Below are 27,387 nucleotides of genomic sequence, written 5' to 3' on the forward strand. Positions count from 1 at the left end.
CAGCATAGACTTACTTGTAACAGAAAAACAATAGAAATAGAATTATGTTAACCATTCATGGGACACACAAATCACGGCAGCAACAGTATTATGACACATAGTTGCTCAAGAACTTTACCTCTAACAATGAATTTTATTTCTTCATCAATCTGTGAAAGATTGAGACCAAGATAGAAACATGAATTCATGGTTATTTTTATAATATTATTTAATATAATGGTTAAAAACATAGGTAGAAAACAGCTTTAGAGTTGACATAGCATAGTGCCTGCCATGATATTTATGGCAATGCACACAAGAATACTGAGCTCACACTGAAAGAAAATCATGTACAAAATAAAGAGGGACTAAGGAAACTAAAGTCTGTCCTTCCTGGATGGCTGTGATTTTAACAACCTTCTGTGGAGTCTTCTTCCCCCAATTTATGATTGGTCAGTTGAGATGAATAAATTGAGGTTGATTTGCCCACAACTTTGGGTAGACATGTCTTGACCATCCAGGACTAGTAAGAACGAAGAAGCATGGGTCCTACTGATGGGATAAAAAAGCATTCAGACCTTTATATAAGACTTCTAGGCCTTTGTCTCAAGTCAGAAAGATTCAGAAGAAGCCAAAAGTTTGGCATCTTTATTATCCATTCTCTGTCCCTTTGTCTGTCTATCAGCCTGACTGCCTTTCTGACTGTCGGACTGTCTGTTGGTTAGCCCATCTGTTTGTCTGCCTGCCTGCCTTTTAGTCATGGATCTGTTTAACTTTTAGTCATTAATCCTCCCATCTCTGAGGTCACCGTAGCTGCTCTTAGGGGTTTATGCACACAGACCACTCCAACTCTTTGACCTGACAAAAGTAGAAATGGACAAAAGAGCTTTTGCAATTGGAGTGTTCTAGAGGAGGGTAGCCTAGGAAGTCAGGATAAAACGTAACTGATGGTGAAGATCCAGAGCATAACTCAATCATTTGATACTGGAGTTTGCTATGTGGGTGAGGCAGCAACTGCGGAAGACAAAAATCAGGACAGTTAGTGCTATTATAACTCCTACTGTGAGTTTCATTAAGAAAGAGTTGGGGCAGTGTTGTCCTTATCAGAAGAACAGAATATGCAAGAATCCATCAGAAGAACCGTTAGCAAGCACAGTCATACACGTCGTCAAGATTGATTTCCATGGCACTATTGTCTGCTGCAAGTGCACAACATGGAGGAGGTCACTGCCTGGATGAAAAATTTAAGAGGATTCTCCTCAGCCAACTAAGAAGCTGTCATTTAGTTTTTTTCTATCATAACTTCACATAGAACATCCAGAGACAGGGGTAAGGATGAAAATCACTTAAAATTGTGATTATAACCCAAAATATTGCTGAGAAAGGTGAAATGTAATGCTTCGCTGACTGGATCATCCACCAGATCCCAGAAGAAGACTAAGGTCAGAGAATGATCTTCTCTATATTTGCACTGACATGAATTTTGCTTGAGAGATAAGGGTGTAACTGGTGGCAAAAGTATTATAATTAGAATTTTACATTTGGGCTGTCTTAGCAGTCAAAGATGGGCCCATTATTTTCTCAGCTACAAGTAGGTTGTTGATCTGAGCCAAGGTCAACGATACCTGAGTGTCATTTCTACTTATCAAGGAGAGGATCTTAGTGAGAAATAGTTGTCTAAATAGCACCCCATTTGGTTGAATATAATGCCCAAAGAGTCTATGTGAGGATGAGTCAAAGACCTTACTTGACTGCTATTTAGTTTGAAGTCATGAAGGAAAGGTCTGTGCTGGCTCTGTTTTTAAACTGGACACTGGTTAGTGGAATCTCCATGGCCTCCCTGAACCAAAGAAAAAGCAAAACCCAACAGACTACAGCAGCAACCAAACTAACAAAGCAGGCGACTCCTCACCAGTCAGGACATTTTGTTTCGTTCTTCCTTTAGAGTGCTGTAACAGACAGAACACTTGATTTTCAAGGGTCATCCTCCAATTTCTTTAAACTTTATGAGGTTTTGGGTGCATGGCAATCTGCATTCATGGTCAAGTAGGATCCTGTTGACAGGGATAGTTGCCTTTACCAGTGTTTAACTTCCTACAATAGATTTGTGACAGCCGCCTGCTGGAAAACCTGGGTCTGAAAATGATGGCCAACACCCAGAAATGTTAATAAGCGTTTTCCCTCCTATAATGAGATCAAGTTATAGGGGAGGTTTACTTTGTCCCTGGCAAGCTCAGAGGAATTAAGAGGTTTGGTCCTTGATTTTTATAAGTCCTCTTTTTTTCCCCCAGGTGATATTGAAGTCTTTACCTCCTGGTAGAAAGGCATTGTACTCTGTAGTCTGCCTCTCTGCAGATCAAATATTCCCCAGTGTGTGTGGAGGCAACTGAGTGGTGATTTCAGAGAAATTGTAGAGCCAATTTGTCACATCTCTAATAGGGAATAGAAGGAATGGCATAGAATTCTTGGGGTAGAGTTGTTCCTAATCCCACCTGCATTCTCCAGCCTGTCTGGAGGACTATATGTCAGTGGGGACTAACTAGTGTGGTCTCATCTGGACCACAGAAAGGCCAGGCAGATAATGACACTTCTATACTCACCCATGGCTCAGTCCCTGAAATGTCCTGATTTCTTCTTTTAAGTTCCAATTATAGGACCACTCTGACGAAAGGGTGACCATCAATGTCACCATCATAAGTCAAAAAGGAAGAGGACAGTGGGCGTAGAAGAAAAATAACCTTTACTTTAGGCACACTTCACTGATACACTTACTTGTTTGTATTTCATTATGGGCTGAAAAGCATTGGTAATTTTGCTGCGGAAATATGGTCTAATGCTTCAGTGATGTTGTTAACTGGGCTTTGAAAGCTTTTAGACTGAGTCATCGCTGGACTTCCATTTCTACCTTCCCACGCACTGCTCTTACCAAGAACTACCTGCCCATGAAGGCAATTTGCAATTTATGACCTCCAGATTCTGTGCTCTGAGGAATCAAAGCAGATGGCAGACATAAATGAGCAGCTAAATGTAAATGTAAAGGGTCAACTCGGGACTTGAAGGAGGTACTTGAGATATTAGTCCTTGGAGCTGCTAATAACAGCTGAGACAATAACAGGTCTTCTGTTTTGGTCCCACAGGAAAGCGAGCTTGCCTGGGAGAACAATTGGCCAGGTCTAAGCTGTTCATTTTCTTCACTGCTCTTTTGAAAAACTTTACCTTCAAGCCCCCAGTCAATGAGAAGCCGAGCCTGAAGTTCAGAATGGGACTCACCCTTTCCCCAGTCAGTCACGGCATCTCTGCTGTCCCTAGATTGTGATGTCTGAGATGGAAAGAGAAAAATAATTGACATGTACTCTCAAGGTGCTGGGGCCTGCTCATATGGGAGGGGACAGGATGAATGCAATAGAGGGAAAGATGTAGACAAATGATATCAGATACAATTCTTAGATAACCCTTATCTCTATACTGTCCTTGGAAAAAATCACTTAAGTTCTCAGTGACACATCTTTTTATGTAAAAGGTCCAGAGAATGATGATTCTCTTCATAAGAAAAGTATTTTTATAGGGCAGAGTCAGAGGAAATAGTGGAATAAAAATTATCTAAATTGCAAATAGCATCATAGAAGTTATATGTTCAATTTCCATCACTCATCCTATCATTCGTGTATACTTGTTTCTGGAATGTTCAAGCAGTTCATCTGGACAAGTAAAAAGAGTGAAAAAGAGTTAGAACTAACTCCTGGGAGAACCACAGGAGCTGACCATAAAGACTTTCCCAATTTGCAGGTCTGTGACTTCCCCATCTTGCTCTGCCTGAATGGTCCTCCTGGAAGTCAGCGTGGCAGAGTGATTCCCTAGTCACAAGCAGGCAAAATAAGTCACGCTAAAGTACCTTCTGTGGCTTACGTTTGGTAGAAGGACCTTGACTATTGTCTGGCACCAGCGTGGGTGAGATCACAGATATCCAAACCAGGGAAGCATGTTTGGGAGCAAATGTGAACCTTTTTCTGTCTCCCTAGTACCTTTCAGCCTTGAGTTTTCCATCAGACATTTATGCCCTACCTTTTCACACAGGACTACGGTGTGTAGGGTGTGAACATCTCTTACAACGATCCTGTTCTTACACTAAAGTGGCTCATGTCAAAAGTCTGCAATCACAGGATGCTGGCAGAATACGATATATACGATATAACAGAGCATCAGAAATGGCATAGTAATGCTGAACCCTGATAGACATGGTCACTAAAAGAGAAAAGGCAGTTTCAAAAGCCAAACATAAATGAGTCATTTTAAGTAGGTTATATTGATGGTGGGACTAAATCATCTAGGCCACTTGATAATCTCTAGATGTCTATCTTTGATCACACATCAGGTGGTAAAACGACAAGTTATTGAGGGCTGTCACAATCACAGTTCAAGTTATTTGCACATTACTCTTACCCAGATGAGAGAATTATATCCTTTCCTGGTTCTAGGTCTGGTTATTGTGGTATGCCCTTATATCCTCAGTCATGCTGATCAGTTTATAAGAGGGCTTCCTACGCCCAAGAATAAGGTATTTATCAGTCTGTGCTGTGGCTGGTGCTAGACAGATGGTACCATTATTATGTCCACCCAGATGTCCAGTCATCTTTTATTCTCAAAGTGGAAACAATCTGCTTGTTAAATGGAGTGTTTCTGGGTAAGATGCATTCTAACAAGCCTCTGTTTTTCACAATACAGAATAATCTGCTTCACCCATCCTGAACTTTGCACAGTAAATACATAATTGATGAGGCCTTGATGTAATAAGACCTAGTACCGAGTACCATGTTATCATAAGGAACCTGAAACTTAGGGAAGTCTTTGACTATGAGTCCTAATAAACATTTCCACCTATAAACTGCATCGCCATGGCTTTTTAAGTTGGTGAGAGTGGTGTCTCCTTCCCATAAAGATCTTGTGAGTGCTATTTCCCACCACCATTCCTCCCTGATTTTGCATGCTCTAGTATCCCTTTTCTACCCCCAGTGATGAGATCTCCTCTGTAGGTTTATCATGGCTTCTATGCCCCTTCCTTGAGCCCTGACTATCTTGGAATAAAAGTTTCAGAGCAACCCAGTACAAGATTCAAAAGCAGTAATTTCCTGAAGTTACCTGGTTTGTTGAACATCGAATTCTACTTCACTTCTTCCACACCAGTCACTTGTAAGGCACAACAACCCTTCTCTCTGAATTTCTGCTTGATACTTGGTGTTTAAGCCATTGGACAGAAAATGAGAATATTTTACCAAAAGCAGGGTGTTAATCATCTCTCTGTTACTGTCTTATAAACATATAAGATGGCATACTGCAGTCAAAATTAAAAACTAGGAAGAAGCTTGAAAAGAGAAAAAAGAAGCTTAGGAAAGAGAAGAAAAAGAGTGCCTATGGTATTTACAAAGTATGTCCACCTTGATATAATTGAAATCCATGACTGTGGGCAACTCCAGGATATGACAGACCCAAGACAAGATCTAGCCTGATAACTAAGGACCAAAGATGTCTTTCTCTGACTGAATGCAACTTAGTCATAACAGGAAAGTCCAAAGTTCTGCTGACAGAATGTAAAGTTTTTAGTCACAGGAGAGCTGCTAACTTATTATAGACTGTGAGGGAATACAAGTTAGTTAGTCATCCTTAAAGTACTGATATAATTAATGACTGGGATAAGCCTTATTTAGGTCCCTGTATATGTTTTCATAGTCAGACTTAAAACAAGTAACTAGAAACAAAGTTTGTTCAATCAGATATGCCCAGGCAGCCCTAACACTTCAGAGATCTGCAGAATATGGTCTTTAAAATAATTATTAAAAGCTTATTATATTAGACAGAGACTCCGAGATCCTAGCAGTGACCTACAGTCTCCAAAGATTATGGGACACTATGATGTCTCCATCTGGATTACGATGATGCTTATCACTGGGCAAGATGCCCCAGTGCAACACTTGCTTCCAGGACCCTGTCCAGACTGTGGATAAACAGCAGGACCTTGGAGAATTGATTGTGTCATTTTTACCTAGACAAAATAAGGTCATTCTTTTCCATGTCCCTCTTCCACAGGGGGAAAAAAATCACCTTATGATCCTGGCTAATACTGTAAGGTTGCTGTTCTGGATCCTTCTGTGTTCAATGCTATGGAGACCTGGGTTTGGCTGTGTATGAACTCTGGTCCCTGTTATTTTTAATAAATTTGGAAGCTGCTTTGTCTGTATTCTGGTATAATTTATTTATCCTCCCGTGATCTCTGATAGTATTGATGGCTAGGCCAGCTATAATGTTGTCAGTTTAACAGCAACAGGTATCCAGACCCTTCCACAAAGCTATAGCCAACTTGCTAGTTCATTTTATAGATAAAAACGTTTTAAAATATATAAAAGTCTGAGTATATTAAAGCTCATAATCTTTGAGGGCCTAAAAAGTGATGTAAAAAGTAAATACAGGTTAAGATATGGAAAATGTTTCTGATTTCTTTCCCCTTCTATGGTATAATTCTGATGAGCTGATAGAGCAAAGACCGCTTACTGCTTCGGTCACAAGCTCAAGATTTTAGATTTATTCTGATTGCCCTTTAAATATGAACTTGAATGTATTTCTCAACAGGTCAAAGACCTCTCTGTCCAATTCATAGCTGGCTCTCTGGAGAGCAGAGAAATATTCATGCTTCTAACCAAAATTTGTAGTTTTTGCAAGGACTCAAAGGTATGAGTCTATGCCTGCCATTACAGATACCCGTTACCTGCTTTTATCTATGATATGGATTTCACTATCAGCCTGAAAGTTTCAAATATATTATTTTTAAGAACATACATTTTCATTTCTGTTCCTAGTTTAAACTCATCTCAGTAGGGTTCCACTTGGCTGGCAGAGCATCAGTTGCTGACTACAACCTGCTCTGAATGGCTGCAAACAGGGAGGAAGAAAGTAAACAAACCGATGAAGCAATGGAAAGGTTGTCTAACATGCTGCAGGGCTGCCTTCAGTCCCTATTACTACATGGAAACAAAACAAGCAAACAAAATAGAATCGAGACCAGGGTGCTCCTTCAATGTTCACTAAGAATCTGTGGATTCTTTTATTCTCTGTGCATAGCTCTGTCAAAGTGAGGCCAGCGCTACTTTCTCTCACTTCCCAGGGATGTTGCAATCCCTGGTCAAAGTTTGTTTATAAAACAGGAGTTCAGATGCCCATGATAATCTCTGGAATTCATGCAAATCATACACGGAGAACCAGGTGGAGGAGCTTTCTGAATGAGCTAGGCTCTTTGCCAGGCCAGACATTACCAAGTGCTTCCTTCCTGGAATTCACCCTAGTTTCTCCAGAGGAACAGGCTGGAAAGTCTAAACACCTGAACAGGAATTTGGGGAAAGCGTGTGACCAAGAGCGTCGAGGTGGGTGCAGGGGGGCGTGGAGATTGGGTCCTTGAGAAAAGTGGGAAATGCTAAGGGGCAGAAGGCACAAAGCTCTGATCTGGTTTATGGAGTTGAGAAGAAACAAGTTTTAGAAGACCTTGCAGCCAGGCCTAAGGGCTGGCAGCAAGCACAGCTGGGCTGGGCGGAGGAGTCCGCAGAGGGAGAGAGGGTGGGATCCTGTGGGAGAGGGCGGGACTAGCCTAGAGGCTGGCCTATTCTGGGAACCAGAAGCTGTGACCCTGAAGACTTTTCTTAGCTCGGATCCTCATTCTCTCAGAGATCCTGCCTGAGTACCAGCCATGCTCGCTGCAACAGGCTCCCTGGTGGCCGCCATCTGGGCAGAGCTCCATCTGAAGACGCTGCTGCTGGCTGCTGTTGCCTTCCTCTTCCTGGCTGACTACCTCAAAAAGCGGCGCCCCAAGAACTACCCGCCAGGTCCCAGGCCCCTGCCCTTCGTGGGCTGCTTGTTTTATTTGGACCCAAAGCAACCCCACCTAGCCCTCCAGAAGGTAAGTAGAGGCCAGGGTGCCTCTGCCTGTGACCTGGGACGGGATCCTGGCACCTGGAACCCGAGGACCTGATTGTAAGCTGATGCTGGCAGCCTGCTAACCCAGAGATAAGTTAGTTGCCAAAGAGTTGTCTATCTGTCGTTGTAAGATTTCTATTGTGATTTGATGGCCAGAGAACATACTGGGTATTTATTATTTTAATTTTTAAAAGTAGGTCAATGTGAATTGAATGACATAAAATTTATCCTCATAAATACACCACGCTGGTTTAAGAAATGGGGTTCCACAGATGTCGATTATAGCTCTGGTCCAGATAAAAAAATATATGGTCTCCTCTTGACCTGTATAAATATCGGTTTTCCTGTTTTTCTTATTGATTTTTAACTTGGTCCTTCACTCCTTACTGGTTTTATCAACTCCAGAGAAAGATGGACTGGAGTCTCCAGCTCCTCTGAGAGTCTCCGTCTTTCCACTCAGGTCTGGAAGCTCTCCCCCTTCTATTGGAAAGACTGTCATGCGCACTATGTACACATGTACTACTGGCAGGTCTTTCTGGTGAATGACCATCTTCTATGTAATGTTCCTCTTTATCCATAGCAATTTTCCTTGCTTAGATAGTGAATCCTCCAGCCATGTTTAATTATCCCTGTCACTTCCCATTACATGTGAAGATTGAGTGTATCTTTTTATTTATTTCTATTTAACAGTTTAAGCTCATAAGTTTTCTTTTGTTTCCCACCTCTTTTCTTCCATTATCCCTTCCCTGTGTGTTTCTTGGACACTCCCCGAGTAGATGCCTTTTTATTCGTCTTCTCTCTTTTTCCATCTCTTTTATTGTCCTGCCAGCATCTGCTCTGCATTATTCAATATGCAAATGAGAATCCTGAGAGTTTGCTACCACCATTTTCCGTGTGAAATGCAGCGACTCCAAACATGGGGGAGCCCTCTCCCCTGTATGATGCACTGCCCCAGGTGCTGTCCCCACTCACTGAGACCCACATCCCACACTGCCCTGCTCTTCGGTGTCAGTGCAGCTGGGACTCGAAGGCACAGGAGTCTGTTGTCTTTGCCCCTTACTCATCCTCCCATAGCTGTCTTTTCTCTGACCATTCAAGTTTGTCCTTTCCATTCTGATCTGAAGCACTTTCTTTTTCCATTCCTTCAGTGGAGGCTGCACAAATGTGGCAAAGGAGGAACTGAGATCTCTGTTTCATACCTCTGTTTTTTTTTTTTCTTTTTTTTTTATTGAGAATAAGAAAAAAAAGTTTCCGCCTCCTCCCAGCCTCCCATTTCCCTCTCCCTCCCCCCACTCTTCTCCCCCTTCCCCTCTCTTCTCCCCCCTCCCCCCACTCCTCTCCCCCTCCCTCTCCTATCCAAAGAGCAGAGTCATGGTTCCCTGCCCTGTGGAAAGTCCAAGGTCCTCCCCCCTCCGTCCATGTCTAGGAAGGTGAACGTCCAAACTGGCTAGGCTCCCACCAAGCCAGAACATGAAGTAGGATCAAAACCCCTTGTCATTGACCTTGGCTTCTCATCAGTCCTCATTGTTCGCCATGATCAGAGAGTCCGGTTTTATCCCATGCTGTTTCAGTCACAGTCCAGCTGGCTTTGGTGAGTTCCCAATAGATCAGCCCCACTGTCTCAGTGGGTGGGTGCACCCCCCATGGTCCTGACATCCTTGCTCGTGTTCTCCCTCCATCTGATTCTCATTGGGACCTTGGGAGCTCAGTCCAGTGCTCCAGTGTGGGTCTCTGTCTCTATCTCCATCCATCACCAGATGAAGGTTCTATGGTGATATGAAAGATATTCGTCAGTAATGCTATAGGATAGGGTCAGTTCAGGTTCCCTATCCTCAGTTTCCCAAGGGACTAACTGGGGACATCGCCTTGGGCTCCTGGGAGCCACTCTAGGTTCAAGTCTCTTGCCAACACTAAGGTGGCTCTTTTAACTAAGATATGTGCTTCCCTGCTCCCCTATCCGACCTTCCTTTATCCCAATCTTCCTGTTTCCCCAAGTTCCCCCAATCCTCCCCTTCTTACTTTTCTCTCCTTGTGCCCCCTTATCCCCAACCCACCCCACCCCCAAGATCCCAATTTTGTCCCCGGCAATTTTATCTACTTCCCTTAGCCAAGAGGATAACTATATGTTTTTTCTTGGGTTCACCTTCTTCTTTAGCTTCGTTAGGTTCACCAGGTATACACTCCGTGACCTTTATTTATGGCTAGAAACCAATTATGAGTGAATACATCCCATGTTCATCTTTTTGGGTCTGGGTTACCTCGCTCAGGATAGTGTTTTCTATTTCCATCCATTTAAGGCCACTAAGACAATAAGGCAACCTACTGACTGGGAGAAGATCTTCACCAACCCCGTAACAGACAAAGGTCTGATCTCCAAAATATATAGAGAACTCAAGAAACTAGACTCTAAAATGCTAATTAACCCAATTAAAAAATGGGGCACTGAACTGAACAGAGAATTCTCAAAAGAAGAAGTTCAAATGGCCAAAAGACACCTAAGGTCATGCTCAACCTCATTAGCAATCAGGGAAATGCAAATCAAAACAACTTTGAGATATCATCTCACACCTGTCAGAATGGCTAAAATCAAAAGCACCGATGATAGCCTTTGCTGGAGAGGCTGTGAAGGAAGGGGTACCCTCATCCATTGCTGGTGGGAATGCAATCTTGTGCAACCACTTTGGAAATCAGTGTTTCGGTTTCTCAGGAAATTCGGGATCAACCTACCCCTGGACCCAGCAATACCACTCTTGGGAATATACCCAAGAGATGCCCTATCATATGACAAAAGCATTTGTTCAACTATGTTCATAGCAGCATTATTTGTAATAGCCAGAACCTGGAAACAACCTAGATGCCCTTCAATGGAAGAATGGATGAAGAAAGTGTGGAATATATACACATTAGAGTATTATGCTGCGGTAAAAAACAATGACTTCTCATACCTCTGTTGAAGCTAGATGTGACTCAGGAGCACAAAATGCAGAAATGGAGCCTTCCAAAAGTTAACTCTTGATCATACGGGGAAAGAAAGTTTGATATTCCTCATGCATCGTCATTCAACTCTGCACAAGCTTTCACATTCCACATCTTCATGGACCTTCTCTTCCCTTCTCTCTATTTCTCTCTTCTTCACCCAAACTTCCTACCTCTCACACTCAGGCCTGCCTCCCACTCTGTAGCTCTCACTAAACTCCAAGTTCATTTGGATATCTCAAAGTCATCTTGTTTTCCTCAAATATTACATAACGTCTAGTGATTTCCTCAGCCAAGCAGCAGCTTTGTCTTCTTGGCTACCCTACTTCACATACAACTTGTTTGTCTTTTTGGGAAGATAGGAAATGCTCACTGTGGTGAGGAGTTTTAAAGTGGATGAAATAAAGCATGAGAAATGCTATTCCTTTACTCTGTGAGTACTATCTACGACCAGAGACGCAACCTGCGCCTTCATCCTCATCGTCATCGTGATTTTGCACCTCACACGCTTTGCATATAAACAGCCGACTAATTTCTCAGAGACACTGAGTGCCTCTCAGAGACACGTGAAAACAAAGTGGCTTTCATGTTTCTACTTTTATTCTTCCTTAAAGAACCCAGTGTGGAAGGGATAACTTTTCAATGTTCATACTAAGTTTCAAAAAATAGAACTGTTTCCTCAAGAGTACACAGACAGTTAACCATAGAAGCTACAGGTTTGCATCACTGCAGAACGACAGGGAAGTCTCCACTGCCAGCCTCCACCCTTCATTACACTCTCCATATCTAAGAAGATATGGGAAGGGCACACTCTACTCTGGCTACAGATATCTACAGATATTTTAGTTTATTAATAATTCCATGCTTGCTACAGTAGAATTTAAAGACACAATTTCAGCCTTTGGCAAGTTAGAAAAATAGGACTCTGCCTCCAGTGGTCTCCAGATGCTTCAGTTTAGAAACACTTATTTCTTTAAAACTTTGTTGGCCTCATAATCTAGTCTAGGGACACACTGATGCTCATTCAATTCATATTGACGAACACATGAATGAAAATCTTTTTGAGGAAATTCTTAAAGTAAATAGGAGAAAAAGAAAACCCAGAAACATTCTCATCATACCAAATACCTCCTCCACACACAAATACACAGACCACATTCAGTGGTAGTGCATTGCTTACCCAGAAATCTTCTGTATATAGTAGATGTTGAAGGAATTATTCTATGTTTAAACAAGAGTGTTTTTAAAGCCACACCAAACATGTACAGACCTTCCTTGGTCTTTTTCCTCTGTTCTCTGCCTTCATTAAATTCAGGAGGCTTCAGGTTAGAGACTTTGCTTATTGGTTGCTACACATACCCTCATGTCTTCCTCTAGGGAAGTAGAGTAGCTGCATACCTCATTCATATTTGCTGAATTCTTTAGGAATTTTACAAAGGGAAATTTCTATTCTTAGTGTATATTGTAATTAAACCCAATTTATAAGAGAAAAATTTCAAAACATTTACATAGAGGAAGATGCTTGCCTTTGCAGACATCTCAACATGAGTACCATGGGCTACATGCGTGCCTGTCATCTCTGTACAGACATCCATGGACTCACTAAGCGGTAACTACTGAAATATTTTTCAGTTTGTGAAGAAATACGGGAACGTTTTAAGCTTGGATTTTGCTAATATACCCTCGGTGGTTATAACTGGCATGCCCTTAATCAAAGAAGTCTTTACTCAATTGGAGCCGAATTTTCTGAATCGTCCTGTCACTCTTCTCCGAAAACATCTCTTTAAGAAAAATGGTAAGCTCCTTGAGCAATATATGGTATGCATTGTAATTCTGTGGCATGTTAAAGGTGCCTGTCTATAACTGGCCAATTCTTGCATAAGCTAACCCCATTATAAATTGCCATCTAACAAGAAAGCAGGGTGCCATATTCTCTGAATAGAAGTGCCTCTCAGAGGACTTACCATGGCTCTCTTCTAGATTTAAGAAAAGCCACATGTTCTGTACACTAACTCTTGATGCTCTGATGGAATTTCAGCCATGCATACTTTCATTTTCCCATCCCAACCCTCTGCCGCAGGAAAATAGATGGGACTCAGCCAGCTTCCTCTTGCTGCTGCTCTTGACTATGACTCTGTATCCTCCAGTGGTCTTTAGCCTTCTGGCCAGTAATATAACTGGGAGGTTTGAATATTTATTACTATCATTTAAAAAGTAGCAACCAGGAGGCTAAGACGTGTATGTAAAGGATCTAAGGATATCTCTTAAAGTTACCAAATTGACAGAAGCATTCATTGTATATGCCACGATAGTAGATGGATGCTGTGTACACCAGCATGTCTCTTCTCCTTGGCTCCAGGGTCTCTGTGTCTTGAGTCATTTATTCATTTTTTACTGTGTGTCTCGGCTGGAACCTCTTCTATAAAATTTCCTTACCTCGCTAAAAGTACATGTCTTATCTTATTCATGAGTGCATCCCTGTTATTCAGCTTAGCATGAGTTGTGTGATTTGTGTGACCAAAGGGCCATGGAACTAGAGAGACTGAAACTTGAATATAGCAGCTGCAATCTACTAACTAGATTTCTTTATCAAGGAAGCTTTATCCCAATGGCTCAGCTTTTGCATCAGGTGCAATGGGTCTGGAGTTAATTGTCAATAAGCGTATGGAATTTCTGAAAGTGTTAAATCACATAAAACACAAGAAACACCAAAGTATTTGACGTTGTAAGTAGTCAGTAAATCTTGGTTCCCTTGCTTTGGGATTGTCTCTTCAGATAGCTGCCAAGAGCCTTATGGGCCCATCTCCTTTCTATAGCACAGGTGCCCGTGCCGCTTGTCGGGTAATTTTAGATCAGAATCTCAGCGCCATAACGCTGAATCTCTCCTTTTCAGGACTGATCTTCTCCAGTGGCCAGACATGGAAGGAGCAAAGAAGGTTTGCCCTGATGACTCTGAGGAACTTTGGGTTGGGAAAGAAGAGCTTAGAGCAGCGCATACAGGAGGAGGCCAGCTATCTTGTGGAGGCCATAAAAGAGGAGGGAGGTGGGCATCTCAGAGGGCAGGGGGGCTGAGAATAAATGGTGAACAGATTCTTACTAAGCATCTGTTTGTCCAGGCCTGCTCTGGACTGAGTACTGAAGACTGAACTATGAGCTTATTCTAGAGCGCTATAACATAGCAAACAAAAATGTGTTATTAAACACTTCGTTGAATTTAATCCTGGTAGTCTATCTGATTTACATCCATTGACAGAAACCTTGGATCATGTAAGCACCATATGTATGCTGTGGCCAGAGCCCATTATTTTATTCTCTGCATTCTCCAATATTTGTGTAGGGGGAGGGGAAGCACAAGGATTGTTTTATTATTTGGAGTTAATTGCTTATAGACAATATAAATATAAATATCTTTAAACAACCCGGCTCCCTTTCTACTCCAGGACAGCCATTTGACCCTCACTTCAATATCAATAATGCAGTTTCCAATATCATTTGCTCTATCACCTTCGGGGAGCGCTTTGAGTACCAGGATAGTCGGTTTCAGGAGATGCTGAGGCTACTGGATGAGGTCATGTGTTTGGAGTCATCACTGATGTGCCAGGTAAGCATGCCACCCTCTCATGCCTTGAGAAGAGTATTAACGTGGGACTAATTCAAACAGACTCCTCCTTTTTATATTTTAGGGCTTTTGAAGTTAAAACATAGTATCTTAAAGTTGAGTTTAGCACAAATATATTCAAATCTATCTGTTGGTTTCAGAGTTGTCGATAATATGCAAAACTCTTGCATGAGAATAGCCACATTTCTGATACTTAAATGAAGTACCAACATTTGCAGGATGCCCATGTATCTGTGAATGCTGGTGCTGGTTACTTACCAGCTCAGCTTACTTACTTAATATGCTGCTTTGTGTGCGGCTCTTTGTTCACTGGGAATAGGGTTGGCATAATGTGTGACTGTTAATGATTATTTTCCCATGTTTTGGAATTTTGAGTTGTTCCCCAACTTGTGATGTTAGTAACATTACAGTATATGTTCTGGCACAAGTGTTCATGTGAACTCATTCACTCATTTGTGTAGACTTTTCATCTGTACATAAAAAAACAACTAAAAGTTCAAATGGATGCTTATTTTTACATTGTAGTAAACACTTGGTGTTCAAGCTTTACCCCCAGCTTAGGAAATCTATGTTCAAATTTTTGTCCCTTCAATCCTTGGGGTCTCCTAAATATTTTCCACACCTTACTGGTCTCTCAGGCTTATTCCTAAATAGGAAAGACAGCTTTAAAGGAAAGTTAATTCCTAAGGTCACCTATGCTTCCTGGAAGTCATGCTGTTGCCTTGGTATAAAACTATGTGAGGTAGTATACACATTTGTACTTATTTAAGTTAAGTGTTCTTGATGCATTCATTTGTCCTTGCATCAGTTACATGTCATTGTTAAAATGTTAAATTGTTTCAGTTAAGTAAAGAGCACTTTAATTTTGCAAACTGCAAGATTATGCAATGGTTAAAAAACCATATAATTATATTCTACTGTGAAATGCCTGTGGAGGGTGCAGGTATGGAGTAAGAGTGAAGCAGGGGTCAAGGTGGCCTCACTAGCCACTGTAAGAAATAAAGGGAAGGACAAGAGTGTCTTGACATGTGACACCATGACTGTCTTATTTTTCCCAATCAGCTCTACAATATCTTTCCAAGGATAATTCATTATCTTCCTGGATCGCACCGAACACTTTTCAGAAACTGGAGAAAGCTGAAATTGTTTGTTTCTGATATAGTTGACAATCACCGGAGAGACTGGAACCCTGATGAGCCGAGAGACTTCATTGACGCTTTCCTCACGGAAATGACAAAGGTGAGGAAGATGCTGGCTGTGTTTTCTTATTGCAGAGGAAGCAGCAATTTAGTAGTTTCCAGTTGGTTCTGCAGCCTGTGTTCTTGATCTTATTGGTTTGACATAACACAAATGTGTTCCCTCCCTGTGTGCACCCTGTATGCCTGCTGGCCAGGCAAGCTTCATGTGGAAATAGTGAGAACTCATTATTTTGCCTCTTCCAGATTCGACTGGGTACAGATACCTTTTGCCTTGTCTCCTTCCTTCATCTTCAGTGCCAAGAGTGTAATGTCTATTTCTCCCTGATCACTGCTTCAATCTTTATATCTCATCTCTTTGCTTCTGGACCTTGATCTCCATCTTATAATAACAACTCTGTGCAACCTTCCTTTTGAAAATTAATCACATAAACAGGGTTTATTATGGGGTATTAAGCACAACGTAGAGCTGAACAGATGGACGTCTCCCTGGATCATTTGTTTGATACCCTACAGGAAAATTAGATGAAAAGACTATAATACTTATCAGGAATAGTATAGCATTAATTCAGGATTGTTAGAGTCATTAGAAATAGAGTTCATAGTCATGGCAGGAAGCCATGATAATGCCAAATATCTTTCCGTGTTTCTCTCTTGGCTTTTAGCCAGATGTGAATGAGCTGTATCATAAATGAAAACAGCAATTAAACTTCAGAGTCTTATTTTGTTACAAGTTGGTTTAGGGCCAGTTATTGATTGCATCTCATTCACCAATGCAAGATATAAGCAATGCACAGCTGAATGCAAGAGCCTGGCTTTAACATATAGATGAGGCCTCCTGAATCCACATAAAAGCTCCATCCAATAATACACAAGAGGCCAGGCAGCAACCAGCGTGTGTGTGTGTGTGTGTGTGTGTATGTGTTACTTGTGTATCATTGTGATAGTCCCTGACCAAATCAACACAGGATAGATTGGTTCTGCTCACCATTTTAGAGTTGGGTCCGTCACCATGGCAAAGGACAAAAGCCTATGGTGAAGTCTGTTCACATAATGCTGCTTTAGGTTTAGGGTCCAAGGCAAGATCAGGCATCCGAATATAATGGCAAAAGTGCTGCCCTTAGCAGTCACTTCCTCCAGTTAGGTCCTTCCCCCTTTTCCAATAGTATAGAACCTTCAAAAATACTTCAGATAATTAGGAGCCAAGCATTCAAAAAGTGAGCTTGTAGTAATTCCAAATTTTCATTTCAGATTCAAACCATATTACAAAATACACAGCCTGGATCTCGCTAGGCCTCTTACTGGTACACATCACTGGATCAGTGCTCCTCCTCTGAACAAGGGCAGAATAGTAAATTTTTTCATCCTCTCATTTCATTTTCCTTAGATAATATTGATTAAAGCCATGTTTTTTTTTTTCTTCAGAGAAAGAGGCGAATCATTCCTTGTCATATTCAGGTGTTAGGCCATCAGTATTAAAATCAATCTTAACAGATTTATTCTTCCAGAAGAAGCTGGTAAAAATGATGCCATGCCATAAAAAAAAATCATGGGATCATAAAGTCTTGACTAAGAAAGATGGGTGGTGAAATCAGAGAATCAGAAATCACCGAGAGTTACTTGATTCTTTCTGGTATAAGCAAAAACATCTGTTGAGGGTGGGCTGTGTGTCTGTGGTGTCTCAAGTGATTGATAATGGCATGTTAAGGTGTGTTCCTTATTCTCATTTTATCAAATGGAAGAAAAGAAATGTTAGGTGTGTGCCCTAGGCCAAGTCGTGACTTAGAGATGTGGCTGATACTAGAAACAAACGATTTTTATCTCCTTTTCTGATCATTGGACAAAAAGTTTCGAAAAAAATATAATCAGAAGAAAATAGTTGAGATTTTCATCCACCCAAGTGCCATAAGATTTTGGTCGTCACCTTGTAGCACTCAGGGCAGAAATGCTTCCTGATGTGGTCAAAGGGATTCTTACTTTATACGAATCATTCCAAATTCATACCCTAAGGTCTTGACTGAGACCCTTGGAGTACATAAGTACACACTGTCTTTTCCAGTACCCAGACAATACTACAAGTTTCAATGAAGAAAACCTCATCACCACCACTCTGGACCTCTTCTTTGCTGGAACAGAGACAACATCCACGACCCTGCGCTGGGCTCTGCTCTGTATGGCCCTCTACCCAGAAGTCCAAGGTGAGCATGGGTGAATGCACCAGGAAAACGTGGAGTGGGACATCTCGAATCTGTGGCTCAGGTGGGACCAGAAGGCATAGTGGGATGGGAAAAGACAGAATGGCTGTGAGGTGATGTGCACTTGGGATGGAACACATCCTTCACATGTTTGGTCAGATTAGGATGGGCACAGCAGGGCCAATATTATAGCATTTGTGTGCTCAAGAAGCAGAAAGTTTAAAACAGAGAAATCAAGGAACATTGTGGTCAATTCCAGCAAAGTATGGTATTACCTTAGGAGCATCTACACATGTTCTCCTTTCTATTTAGCAATACACTCCTTTTTGCCTTGGATACTGTGCTGTAGTGGTATTTCATTTGTTAATAAATAAAGCTTGCCAGAGGTCAGTGAGTAAAACAGCTGCCCTGGTCAGCCTTACGGATCAGGCAGTGGTGACACACACCTTTAATCCCAGTAGCCATACTAGCTTGCTATAGAAACCGGGCAGTAGTCCCAGACCTAGAGAGGAATATAAGATGGGAGGAGACAGCTCTCATTCAGCCTCATTCTGAGTTGCCTGGAGACTGGACCACCATTTCAGAAAGAGGTAGAGGTAAGAGCCAGTGGCTGGCTGTTTCGCTTTTCTGAACTTCAGGTTGAACCACAATTTATGTCTCAGGGTTTTTATTAATCGTTTTATACTGTGCAAATGCCTTAGTGTGGTTTCTGAAGTCATGTAATGTGTACCTCTCTGCCCATCCTCAACTGCCTCCTACCCTGCATGGTAGCTTTCCTGTGTTACATGTCCTCTCTGGTCACTGTCTGCATTCTTGTCTCTAAGTCATGACATCAAGTCTTCTCTCCACCAAGAATATACTGTTCCAACTTCCTCCATATCTAGAAGAATATCTAGAGGTACCACATCTCTAAGGTGTTTCAGATTTTTCTAGGAATTTACTGACTAAGCAATTGCTGTCATTTTCTTCCTCTAGAGATGAGCAATTTTCCCCCATCAATGACTGAACCTTGTACATTGTTTTTATATCTCTCCACTGCTCGTTGTCCATACCAGAGAATTGTCTGTCTCATAATTTCTCTTCCGCCACAGTCTAGAAGAGTTTAGCAAATAGTGGTTGGGAACATTTTTCATATACTGCAACATTTTTTTCAAAGTATGACTAACAATTTATTCATGGGTTTTAAAGTCAATTTAGTACCTATTTGCCCTAGGATGAAAACCAAAAGGAGGAAGTTAGAGCTCTACCGATGTGGTAAAGTCAGATTTGTCCATTACCTTATTTTCACCTTTGTGTGAGTGACCCTATGTGAATGTGTGTATGTGTAAATGTGTACATGCATGCTTAGGCCACAGAACAACTTCAGACCTCTGTCCTCAAGCATAGTTCACTGTTTTTTTTTTTCTTTTGAAATAAGTTCTCTCATTGGCCTAGAATTAAACAAGTAACCACTGAGATCCAGGGGTCCCCTTTTCTCTCTGTCTCCAGTACAACTAGTCTTTGCCATCACACCTGACTTTTTTACCTGTATTCATTCTAGGGATCAAACTTAGGTCCTCATGTTTAAGCAAGATTTTTCTTAACTGAGCTATCTCCCGAGAGTCAACTTTATTTCGTTATTAATGTGAAATGTATATTTAATATGTATCTATCTTTACCTATATACTTCTTGAGTCACCGTTTAAAATGCATTTCTTCCTGAAGATTACATTTAATTTTTTTGTTATAGGGGGTGCGGTAGAATGTCATGGCACAAGTGAGGTCATAGGACAACTTGTAGGACTCAGTTGTCCCCCTCACCACATTAAGTCTACAGATTTAGCTCAGCTCAGCAGGCACCTCTACCTGTCATCCATATTACTGTCTCAAGACTACATTTTTCTAATTTAAAATCATTTCACTTAGGATACAGACTTAACTCCTGAAAACAAGACTCCAAAATATCAGTAGATTTAAATAATGTAATTACAACCATGTTCATTTCACAACATGCATAGTAGTCAAAGTGGTAAAAAACAGAGTATCCATAAGACATGAATAAATAAAGTACAGAATATATCTGACATCTAATGAAAATTTAATCAGACATGAGCACTTTGTTTTAATTTTTTTAAAGATTAATTTTTATGTATATGAGTGCTTTGCCTATATGTGTGGCTTTACCTGTAAGTGTATGTACTGCATGCTTGTCTCTTACCTGCAAAGGTCAGAGGAAAACATCAGATCACCTGGTCTGGGATTATAGATGGTGATGAGCCACTATGTGTGTGCTAGGAACCAAGCTCAGGTCCTCTGCAAGAGCAACGAGGGATCTTAACCACTGAGCAGTCCTCCAGCCCCAGAAAAGGAATTATGATGCTGCACCAGTTCAGGCACTGTGCTAAGTTAAAGATGATCACAAAATTGCAAATACTGTACTTGCAATTTTGTACTGTAATTGCAAAATTGCAAAAACAATAGTCAGATTGTGCACACAGAAGGGAGAATGCAGGGAGGGGAAATCAGTTTTTGTAACATGGATATCACTTTTTTGTACCACGAAGTTCCAGCAATAAACATGTACAACAGTGTACTAAAGGCTAGTGAATTATTCACACAAAAAAATAGTTAAAGAGCTATGATTGGTGGCCAACACCATTAATCTCAATCGTTGACAGGTTTAAGATAGTTTTATTGAGAATTTAAGATAATCCTGGCCACACAAATCTTTCCTTAAAAATCATCATAGGACTACTGAGAACTCAAGAACAATGGCAATGGATTTTTGATCCTACTGCACGTACTGGCTTTGTGGGAGCCTAGGCAGTTTGGATGCTCACCTTACTAGACCTGGATGGAGGTGGGTGGTCCTTGGACTTCCCACAGGGCAGGGAACCCTGATTGCTCTTTGGGCTGATGAGGGAGGGGGACTAGGAAGGGGGAGGGGGAGGAAAATGGGAGGCAGTGGCGGGGAAGAGGCAGAAATCTTTAATAAATAAATAAATAAATAAATATTTTTCTTCAGAAAAAAAGAAATAATGATAAATTTTATATTATATAGATTTTATGTGAAATTTTTACATGTAGGTTAATAGTAAGGGGCTTGATGTTCCAAATTCATTTTAAATGAAATATGTAGCTAACCAATCAGATAAAATTAGCTCAATCTCTATTACTCTTGAAAAAGAGAAACCACCATACTGGCAGACAGGTTGCAGAATCAATCAGTTATTATTATAATAGTTCATATAAATCTCAAAACATCCTTAGGATAAGGCAGACTTATTCTCACTAATCACATGGTAAAACTGAAGCTCAAAGAATGTAAGCATCTTCACCATGAGTGTTGTTCAGCAGCACACTGCTGTCTACAGCCCATGCTGTTATAGCTACTTAAGAAAGTAGGAATTGCAGGTGGTCTGTATTCTGTACCTTTGTGTCCTATTTGCCACGCTCATGTTCAGCTCTACCTCGTGCAGGAGGTGCCTGGCTCTTGTGAAGAGACCTAGTCCCTACCAAAGAGATTCATTGCTCTTTATAGCATGAGTCTCAGTAGAGGTTTGTCACCTAAGAGACAGAAAATTATCTACAAGGCAAGAAAATTGCTAATGCCTTGGTCTCAGAAGTTCCAGGCTCTAAAACTATGAGGAATACATTTGTGTGGATTGTCACCCACTCTGTGTGGTGCCTATTTGTAGAAGCCCCTGACTAGATACTGCTATGAGTTTACCTGTGTTCATCTGAGACGTTCAGCTCAGGACACATGGAAATTTATGATTATGTTGTAAACTCAAAGAAAGTTGTTGAATTGACAGTTTTCTAAAGCAGGTACTTGAAGGGTTGAGAAAACTTTTATTTCTTAATAACCAGAGTGCTAAGGTGAAATAAAAGCAGGTAAGGTCTCAGAGACAACTTCTGTATCTTTAGAAGAAAGCACTGAAGTTTAAAAGGTAATAGAATCTCCTGTTTCTTCTAGAAAAAGCGCAGGCTGAGATTGACAGAGTGATTGGTCAAGGAAGGCAGCCAAGCCTGGCCGACCGAGACTCCATGCCCTACACCAATGCTGTCATCCATGAGGTGCAGAGGATGGGCAACATCATCCCCTTTAATGTTCCCAGGGAAGGGGCCGTTGCCACCAAGTTGGCTGGATTTGACCTGCCAAAGGTAACACTCTCTCATCCTCAGATCCTCTAGTCCATCGTTGGTGTCATCTTGGGAGCCTAAATTTAAAAAGTGACATGTAGTCCTGACCAGAGAAATGGTTTCAAAGGGAAAAGAAGTATATTTCTGCCAAAACCCTCTATGTGGATTTTCAAATCTATTATGAATAGTTGAGAAGGGAAGCTTCCTTGATCATGTGTGATTAGGCCAAACCTGGCCTTGTTTCCTATGGGCCTCCTCAGCATATTGGGGGTCTAATCCTAGCAGAGGACCTTTGCTGAAGAGGCAGAGAACAATCATTGTGTTTACTGTTCTTATCGATGAACAACAGTTCATGACTTGAAGTTGCGGTCTGAATTTTTCCAATCTGTTTGCATTTTTTTCTGTCCATTAATTCATTTTCAGACAGCCATACCAACTCTTTCCACAGACTATACCATCAGTTCCCTGGGTGCTGATAAATCTAAATGGCTGTGTTCAACAGATGTGGGAAATCATGGCCTTAACAGCAGATAGACCTGTTTCCAATGCTGAATTCACTTACTCCTACTGGACAAGCACATCTCCGAACCAATCACAGCTTCAGCTTCTACAAAAATGCATTCAACCATATTCATAGACTCCATATGGAAATAGAATAAGATTACATATATGGAACCTTATACTCAGAATAGAAATTATTCCTTATTAATCAAGAGAATGTTCATTAAATACCCACAAGGGTTGGGTCTGGAGTTGGGATACCTGAGTCATGGGAGTCCCTGTTATAAACCATAAGGGCTGTAGGAAGGAAACCATTCTGTTTCTCTGTGATACTGACAAGATGGAGAGAGGAGTAGCAACTGCAGGAATCAGTGAGTGTTTCCGGGGAAAGAGGCATTAGAACTGAGGATTGAAGGAGGGCCAATAATAAGCTACGTGTCAATGTGCAAAGGAATACTCCATCTAAAGCAATCAGTCCTGCAACATGGATCATAAAGGAAGACTGCTCTAGTGGGAGCCCAGTCAGAGGGCAACAATAAACAGTGATTCTGAGAGTACACAGGATGAATCTTTGATTTAAGAATATGAGAAACCTGCTTTCCAAGTTTGAGTGAGTGGGTGGACTATGCAATTACGTCATATGCAGAGCCCACTCAGCCTTCAAACTGTGGAACACAGTCATAGCTACTAGGTGGTTGCAAGAGGAGGATATGGAGCCTGCACTAAGGTTTCAGTGGGAAACCGGATTGGAGGTGATGGATTCGAGAGTAGACCAGCTTTGCTGATGATTGAGCAAGGAGAGGGAAAGGCTTACTCTGGTGATTCTGGGTATTGTGTGATGTATCTGCCATAACAGGAACGCTTTCTGATACATCCCTGCGTCTTTGACTGTAGTGAGTTAGGCTGTTGTCTCTTTAGTAATATACAGGAAAAAAAATGGAGAAGAATAGATGAAGGGGTCATGAACAGTTACTCATCATCTCCCCATGGATGCTCTCAGGTCCTCTTCTCAAAACTATATTAGCCACTTTTGGTAAAGTGGACAGATTCTTTAATAAAGCATGGTCCATCTACCTTTGCAAATGGCTGGGATATTTCAAGTGACAGCGAATCCGTTGCGGAGAGTAGAAAAGTTCAGGAGGTCAAGTGCCCCAGGCCAGGTGTGCGAGTTTGAGTATCATCACCTGTCTGTGGGGGAGTTTTTATTAAGTTTTTACTTTCTACTGCCTTTTTCTAGGGAATCATGGTCCTGACCAACCTAACTGCATTGCACAGGGACCCCAAAGAGTGGGCCACCCCAGATGTCTTCAACCCAGAGCACTTTCTGGAGAATGGAGAGTTTAGGAAGAGAGAGGCTTTTCTGCCATTCTCGATGGGTGAGTTGTGATGAGCAGGAGAGAGTTCAGAGCTCCTCCCTAGCCTTTCCCTTCTCTCCACCATATAATTCTATTCTTCAGTTGTGTTGTTTCTATGATATCTATTTCCATTGGGCAAGCCAGCTGTCTGTTTATAAGGTAGTGATAATATCCCAGGAGGGATTACAAAAATACACAGCCTGGGAATTGTCACACCATAACTTCACTGCATTCTGATGACCTAGTCAAGCCTCAAGACCAAGCCCCACTCAAGGGGAGGGAAACGATTGCAGTCTTTGGTTGGAATAGCGTTGAAGTGCCAGTACACATGATATGGACCCCATGGATGAGAGCAAATGAGATCTGTATTGCTTTCATCATTTCTTTCTGATGAAGAAGAATAAAATTCAATTTTCCTGAGGATGCTCACACGAGTGGTGCCATAATGAAGACCAGTTACACTGAGCAGAATGGAGAAACCTAAAATGCCTACTGGGTTAGCATTGTGCCAACAGCTGTGAGTGTTTTCCGCTTACTGCTACCTGTGGCACACAGTTACTTTCCCCCTCCTCTCTCTACACTTTCTGTATGCAGCCTCCCTGGAAGAAGGAAATTCAGACATCAGCTTCTTTTTTTCTTGGCAAAAATAAGTAGGGCTATGGCACAGTCATTCTTGAACCAAGCCCTACTTGTTTATACAGCAGAGCACTGGCAGTTTCATGCTAGCATGGTCTTTGTTTCTTAATAAATCAAATCACTGGCTTTCAAAAGCTAGGCATGGAAAACTTTGCCAAAAGCCTAGGTCATTTCTATCATTTTAGTAGTGAGGCAATTCGTGTGTTTTTCCATGTGAAGATGACCTAAGCACAGTTTCAACCAGGAAGTGGTAGTCAGCTGTCTATCACTGTCACAGCTGCCTGTCACTGTCACAGCTGTCTATCACTGTCACAGCTGCCTGTCACTGTCACAGCTATCACTGTCACAGCTGCCTGTCACTAGCACAGCTGTCTATCACTGTCACACAGCACCTGACGTAAAGAGCTTCTAAGGAGGACAGGTTTGTTCTGACTCCTGATCTTGGACTTGTTCTTTAATTAAATCCAAAGCTTTCATATTGAGTGTTCCTTGTTTTCATCCTTTTCAAGTATGTAAGCTCCTGCTGGATAATTTTGATGACTGTCCAGCCATGGAACCTGTGTAAGAAACAAGACTCTGTGTGTTTGTCAAGTGAGAAAGATTTAGCTCTGTGAAAAACGGGTGGGTTAGTTGTAGTCACACAGTGGTCCTTGATTGAACATAGGTTGAATCAGGAATATGGGTTCCTGACTTTACAGATCAAGTTTTGTCCTGACAGAAGAATTCTAGAAGAATATTGGGAATTTACAACAGAACTGATTCAGTTCCGTTTTATTAAGTTACCAGTCATATTTCTAGTCATGCTTAACAGAATGAAGATGAAGGGAGCAGAGACAATGAGTTAAACATATTGATGGAACACACATACACACACTATGATGCCAGCACTGTGGCAACACGCAGTTACTGAACAGTTTTGCCTGTAGTATCTGCATTTGTTCCTTCAGCAATCTGTGGACGGTAGAGAGCACACCAGAAGCATGAACTAGTCATCAGTTTGGGAATGTCAATTAGTTTAGTATCTGCATTTGTTCCTTCAGGAATCTGTGGAAGGTAGAGAACACACCAGAAGCATGAACCGGTGATCAGTTTGGGAATATCAGTTTCCCGAGTAAAACAAAGTAGCAAAAGCACCTTAAAGAGTTGAGTAAGATAGTGGTTATAACGATGTTCAGCACAATCCCGATGACAGCACTGGCGTACATATCATCGTGCCCATGGTTCTGTCTGGACTGTGGAGTTATAAATAGCTTCTATTTTCTTGTTCATATGTTTCCTATTGTGCAGATTTTGTAGTGAATGCACAGTACTTACGTGTTTGTTTTGTCCTATTCTAGCGTGTTTTTATTTTATCTTAACAGTGATAGGTAAATAAATTCCTTTGTTTTTGTCTTGCAGGAAAACGAGCTTGTCTTGGAGAGCAATTGGCCAGGTCTGAGCTGTTCATTTTTATCACTTCCCTTATCCAAAAATTTACCTTCAAGCCCCCAGTCAATGAGAAGCTGAGCCTGCAGTTCAGAATGTCTGTTACCCTTTCACCCGTCAGTCACCGCATCTGTGCAATTCCTAGGCTGTGATTGATGTTGAAAAAGGAAAGTATGAAGAAATGGCATCTGCTTGGAAGACCCTGGTGCCTCCTCACATTTGAGGGCACAGAATGAAGGGGACCAGGGAAGTAATTATTATAATGATACTAAAGAGATTGAATCCATTTATGGATTCATAAGTAGCAAATCATTTATGAGATCAATTACACTTCTCACCTAAGACTTTGAGAGAAAGATGATTCCTCCAGTAAAGAAAATGCTTGCAGAGATCATGAGAAATGGTGGATTAAATTGATATGGAAATCACAAAAAATGATCATAAAAGTTATGCCTTTACTTTGCCGCTCTTTTTCTCTTTTCATTAATAACGTGTGTTTGCTTTTTGTAGCCTGTGCAGAAGGGAGGGTGTCCATGTAGGCTCTCCCACTGGCTAGCTCTGCGGCTGCATTGCATTGCTCTGCCTCTGAGTGGGCTTCTCGGAAGTCAGCAGGGCAGGATAACTCCCAGCAAGCAGGCGAGGCAATTGCTGGGGAAGCAGTTTCTATGACTTACATATAGCAGTTGTATGTAACCTAGGACCCACGAGATGGTGGGGTATAACCACAGGAAAGCAAATCCTAAAAGCAGATTTGAAGAGAAATTAGAATCATTTCTGTTTCTACAGTAACTTTTTGTCTCGAGTCTTCCATTAGACATTTATTCCTACATACATTCTCACATAGGACCTGGCTGTGTTGGATGTGAATGTTGTTTCCAACTGGGGTTTAACTTTAGGTGGTTCCTATTATCAGCCAGAACTCACTGGGCCCCAGTGAAAAAGCAGTGAATTTTTTCAACAGCACGTGATACATGGCAAAATTCTGCCTGGGTATGATCAGTGAGGTCAGTTACTGATTATAAAGTAGGTCTAATAACATTGATAGGAAGGTTTTAATCTACTTACGATTAAAGCAAGAAAAAATGCTAATAAAGTGGCTATCACTCCCACATCTTTTGGTCCTCAAGATTCCAGAGATTCTGGAGTAACAAAATAAATTATTATATCAAGGAAGCATTTGACTGCAATAGCCCGAGGTTCCCAAGGACAGAAGAAGCAAGGCAGCTATAGTAGCTCTGTACACTTACTTATCTCTCCCCATTCCACACCCAGGCATCTGTAGCTTACAACGTAAGCCAAATATTAACTTAGAGATCATTTCTCTTTAGCTCTTGAACAATTCACATGAGCAAGGGATTTCCTTAAGTCTTATGGGCTACTGTTGCTCTCAAGATCCAAACCTCAGACCCTGTCTTTTTATGCACAGT

At 41.4% G+C, this 27,387-nt stretch overlaps 1 protein-coding gene and 1 pseudogene across 2 annotated transcripts; both read left to right on the top strand.

The window, feature by feature from the left end:
• LOC126498099 (cytochrome P450 2J4-like) overlaps positions 1-3,295 on the top strand; it is a 43,655-nt pseudogene extending 40,360 nt beyond the window's left edge.
• A 3,940-nt stretch (positions 3,296-7,235) lies between these two features.
• LOC126498046 (cytochrome P450 2J3) lies at positions 7,236-26,418 on the top strand. 2 transcript variants are annotated; one of them, XM_050136395.1, is made up of 10 exons: positions 7,236-7,388; positions 7,687-7,918; positions 12,544-12,706; positions 13,805-13,954; positions 14,352-14,512; positions 15,593-15,769; positions 17,786-17,924; positions 21,877-22,064; positions 23,782-23,920; positions 25,934-26,418. In XM_050136395.1, exons 2-10 carry the CDS (start codon positions 7,709-7,711, stop codon positions 26,110-26,112), a joined length of 1,506 nt encoding a protein of 501 aa, XP_049992352.1. In that variant the 5' UTR covers positions 7,236-7,388; positions 7,687-7,708; the 3' UTR covers positions 26,113-26,418. The 2 variants fall into 2 exon arrangements, with proteins under 2 accessions (XP_049992352.1, XP_049992353.1); XM_050136396.1 differs by lacking the exons at positions 7,236-7,388; positions 23,782-23,920 and having other exon boundaries at positions 7,632-7,918; positions 25,934-26,041.
• Positions 26,419-27,387: the final 969 nt, after the last annotated feature.

The sequence above is a fragment of the Alexandromys fortis genome, unplaced genomic scaffold (genome assembly GCF_014885135.2).
Source record: "Alexandromys fortis isolate MF-2015 unplaced genomic scaffold, M_Fortis_MF-2015_v1.1 scaffold_13, whole genome shotgun sequence".
NCBI classification, from domain to species: domain Eukaryota; kingdom Metazoa; phylum Chordata; class Mammalia; order Rodentia; family Cricetidae; genus Alexandromys; species Alexandromys fortis.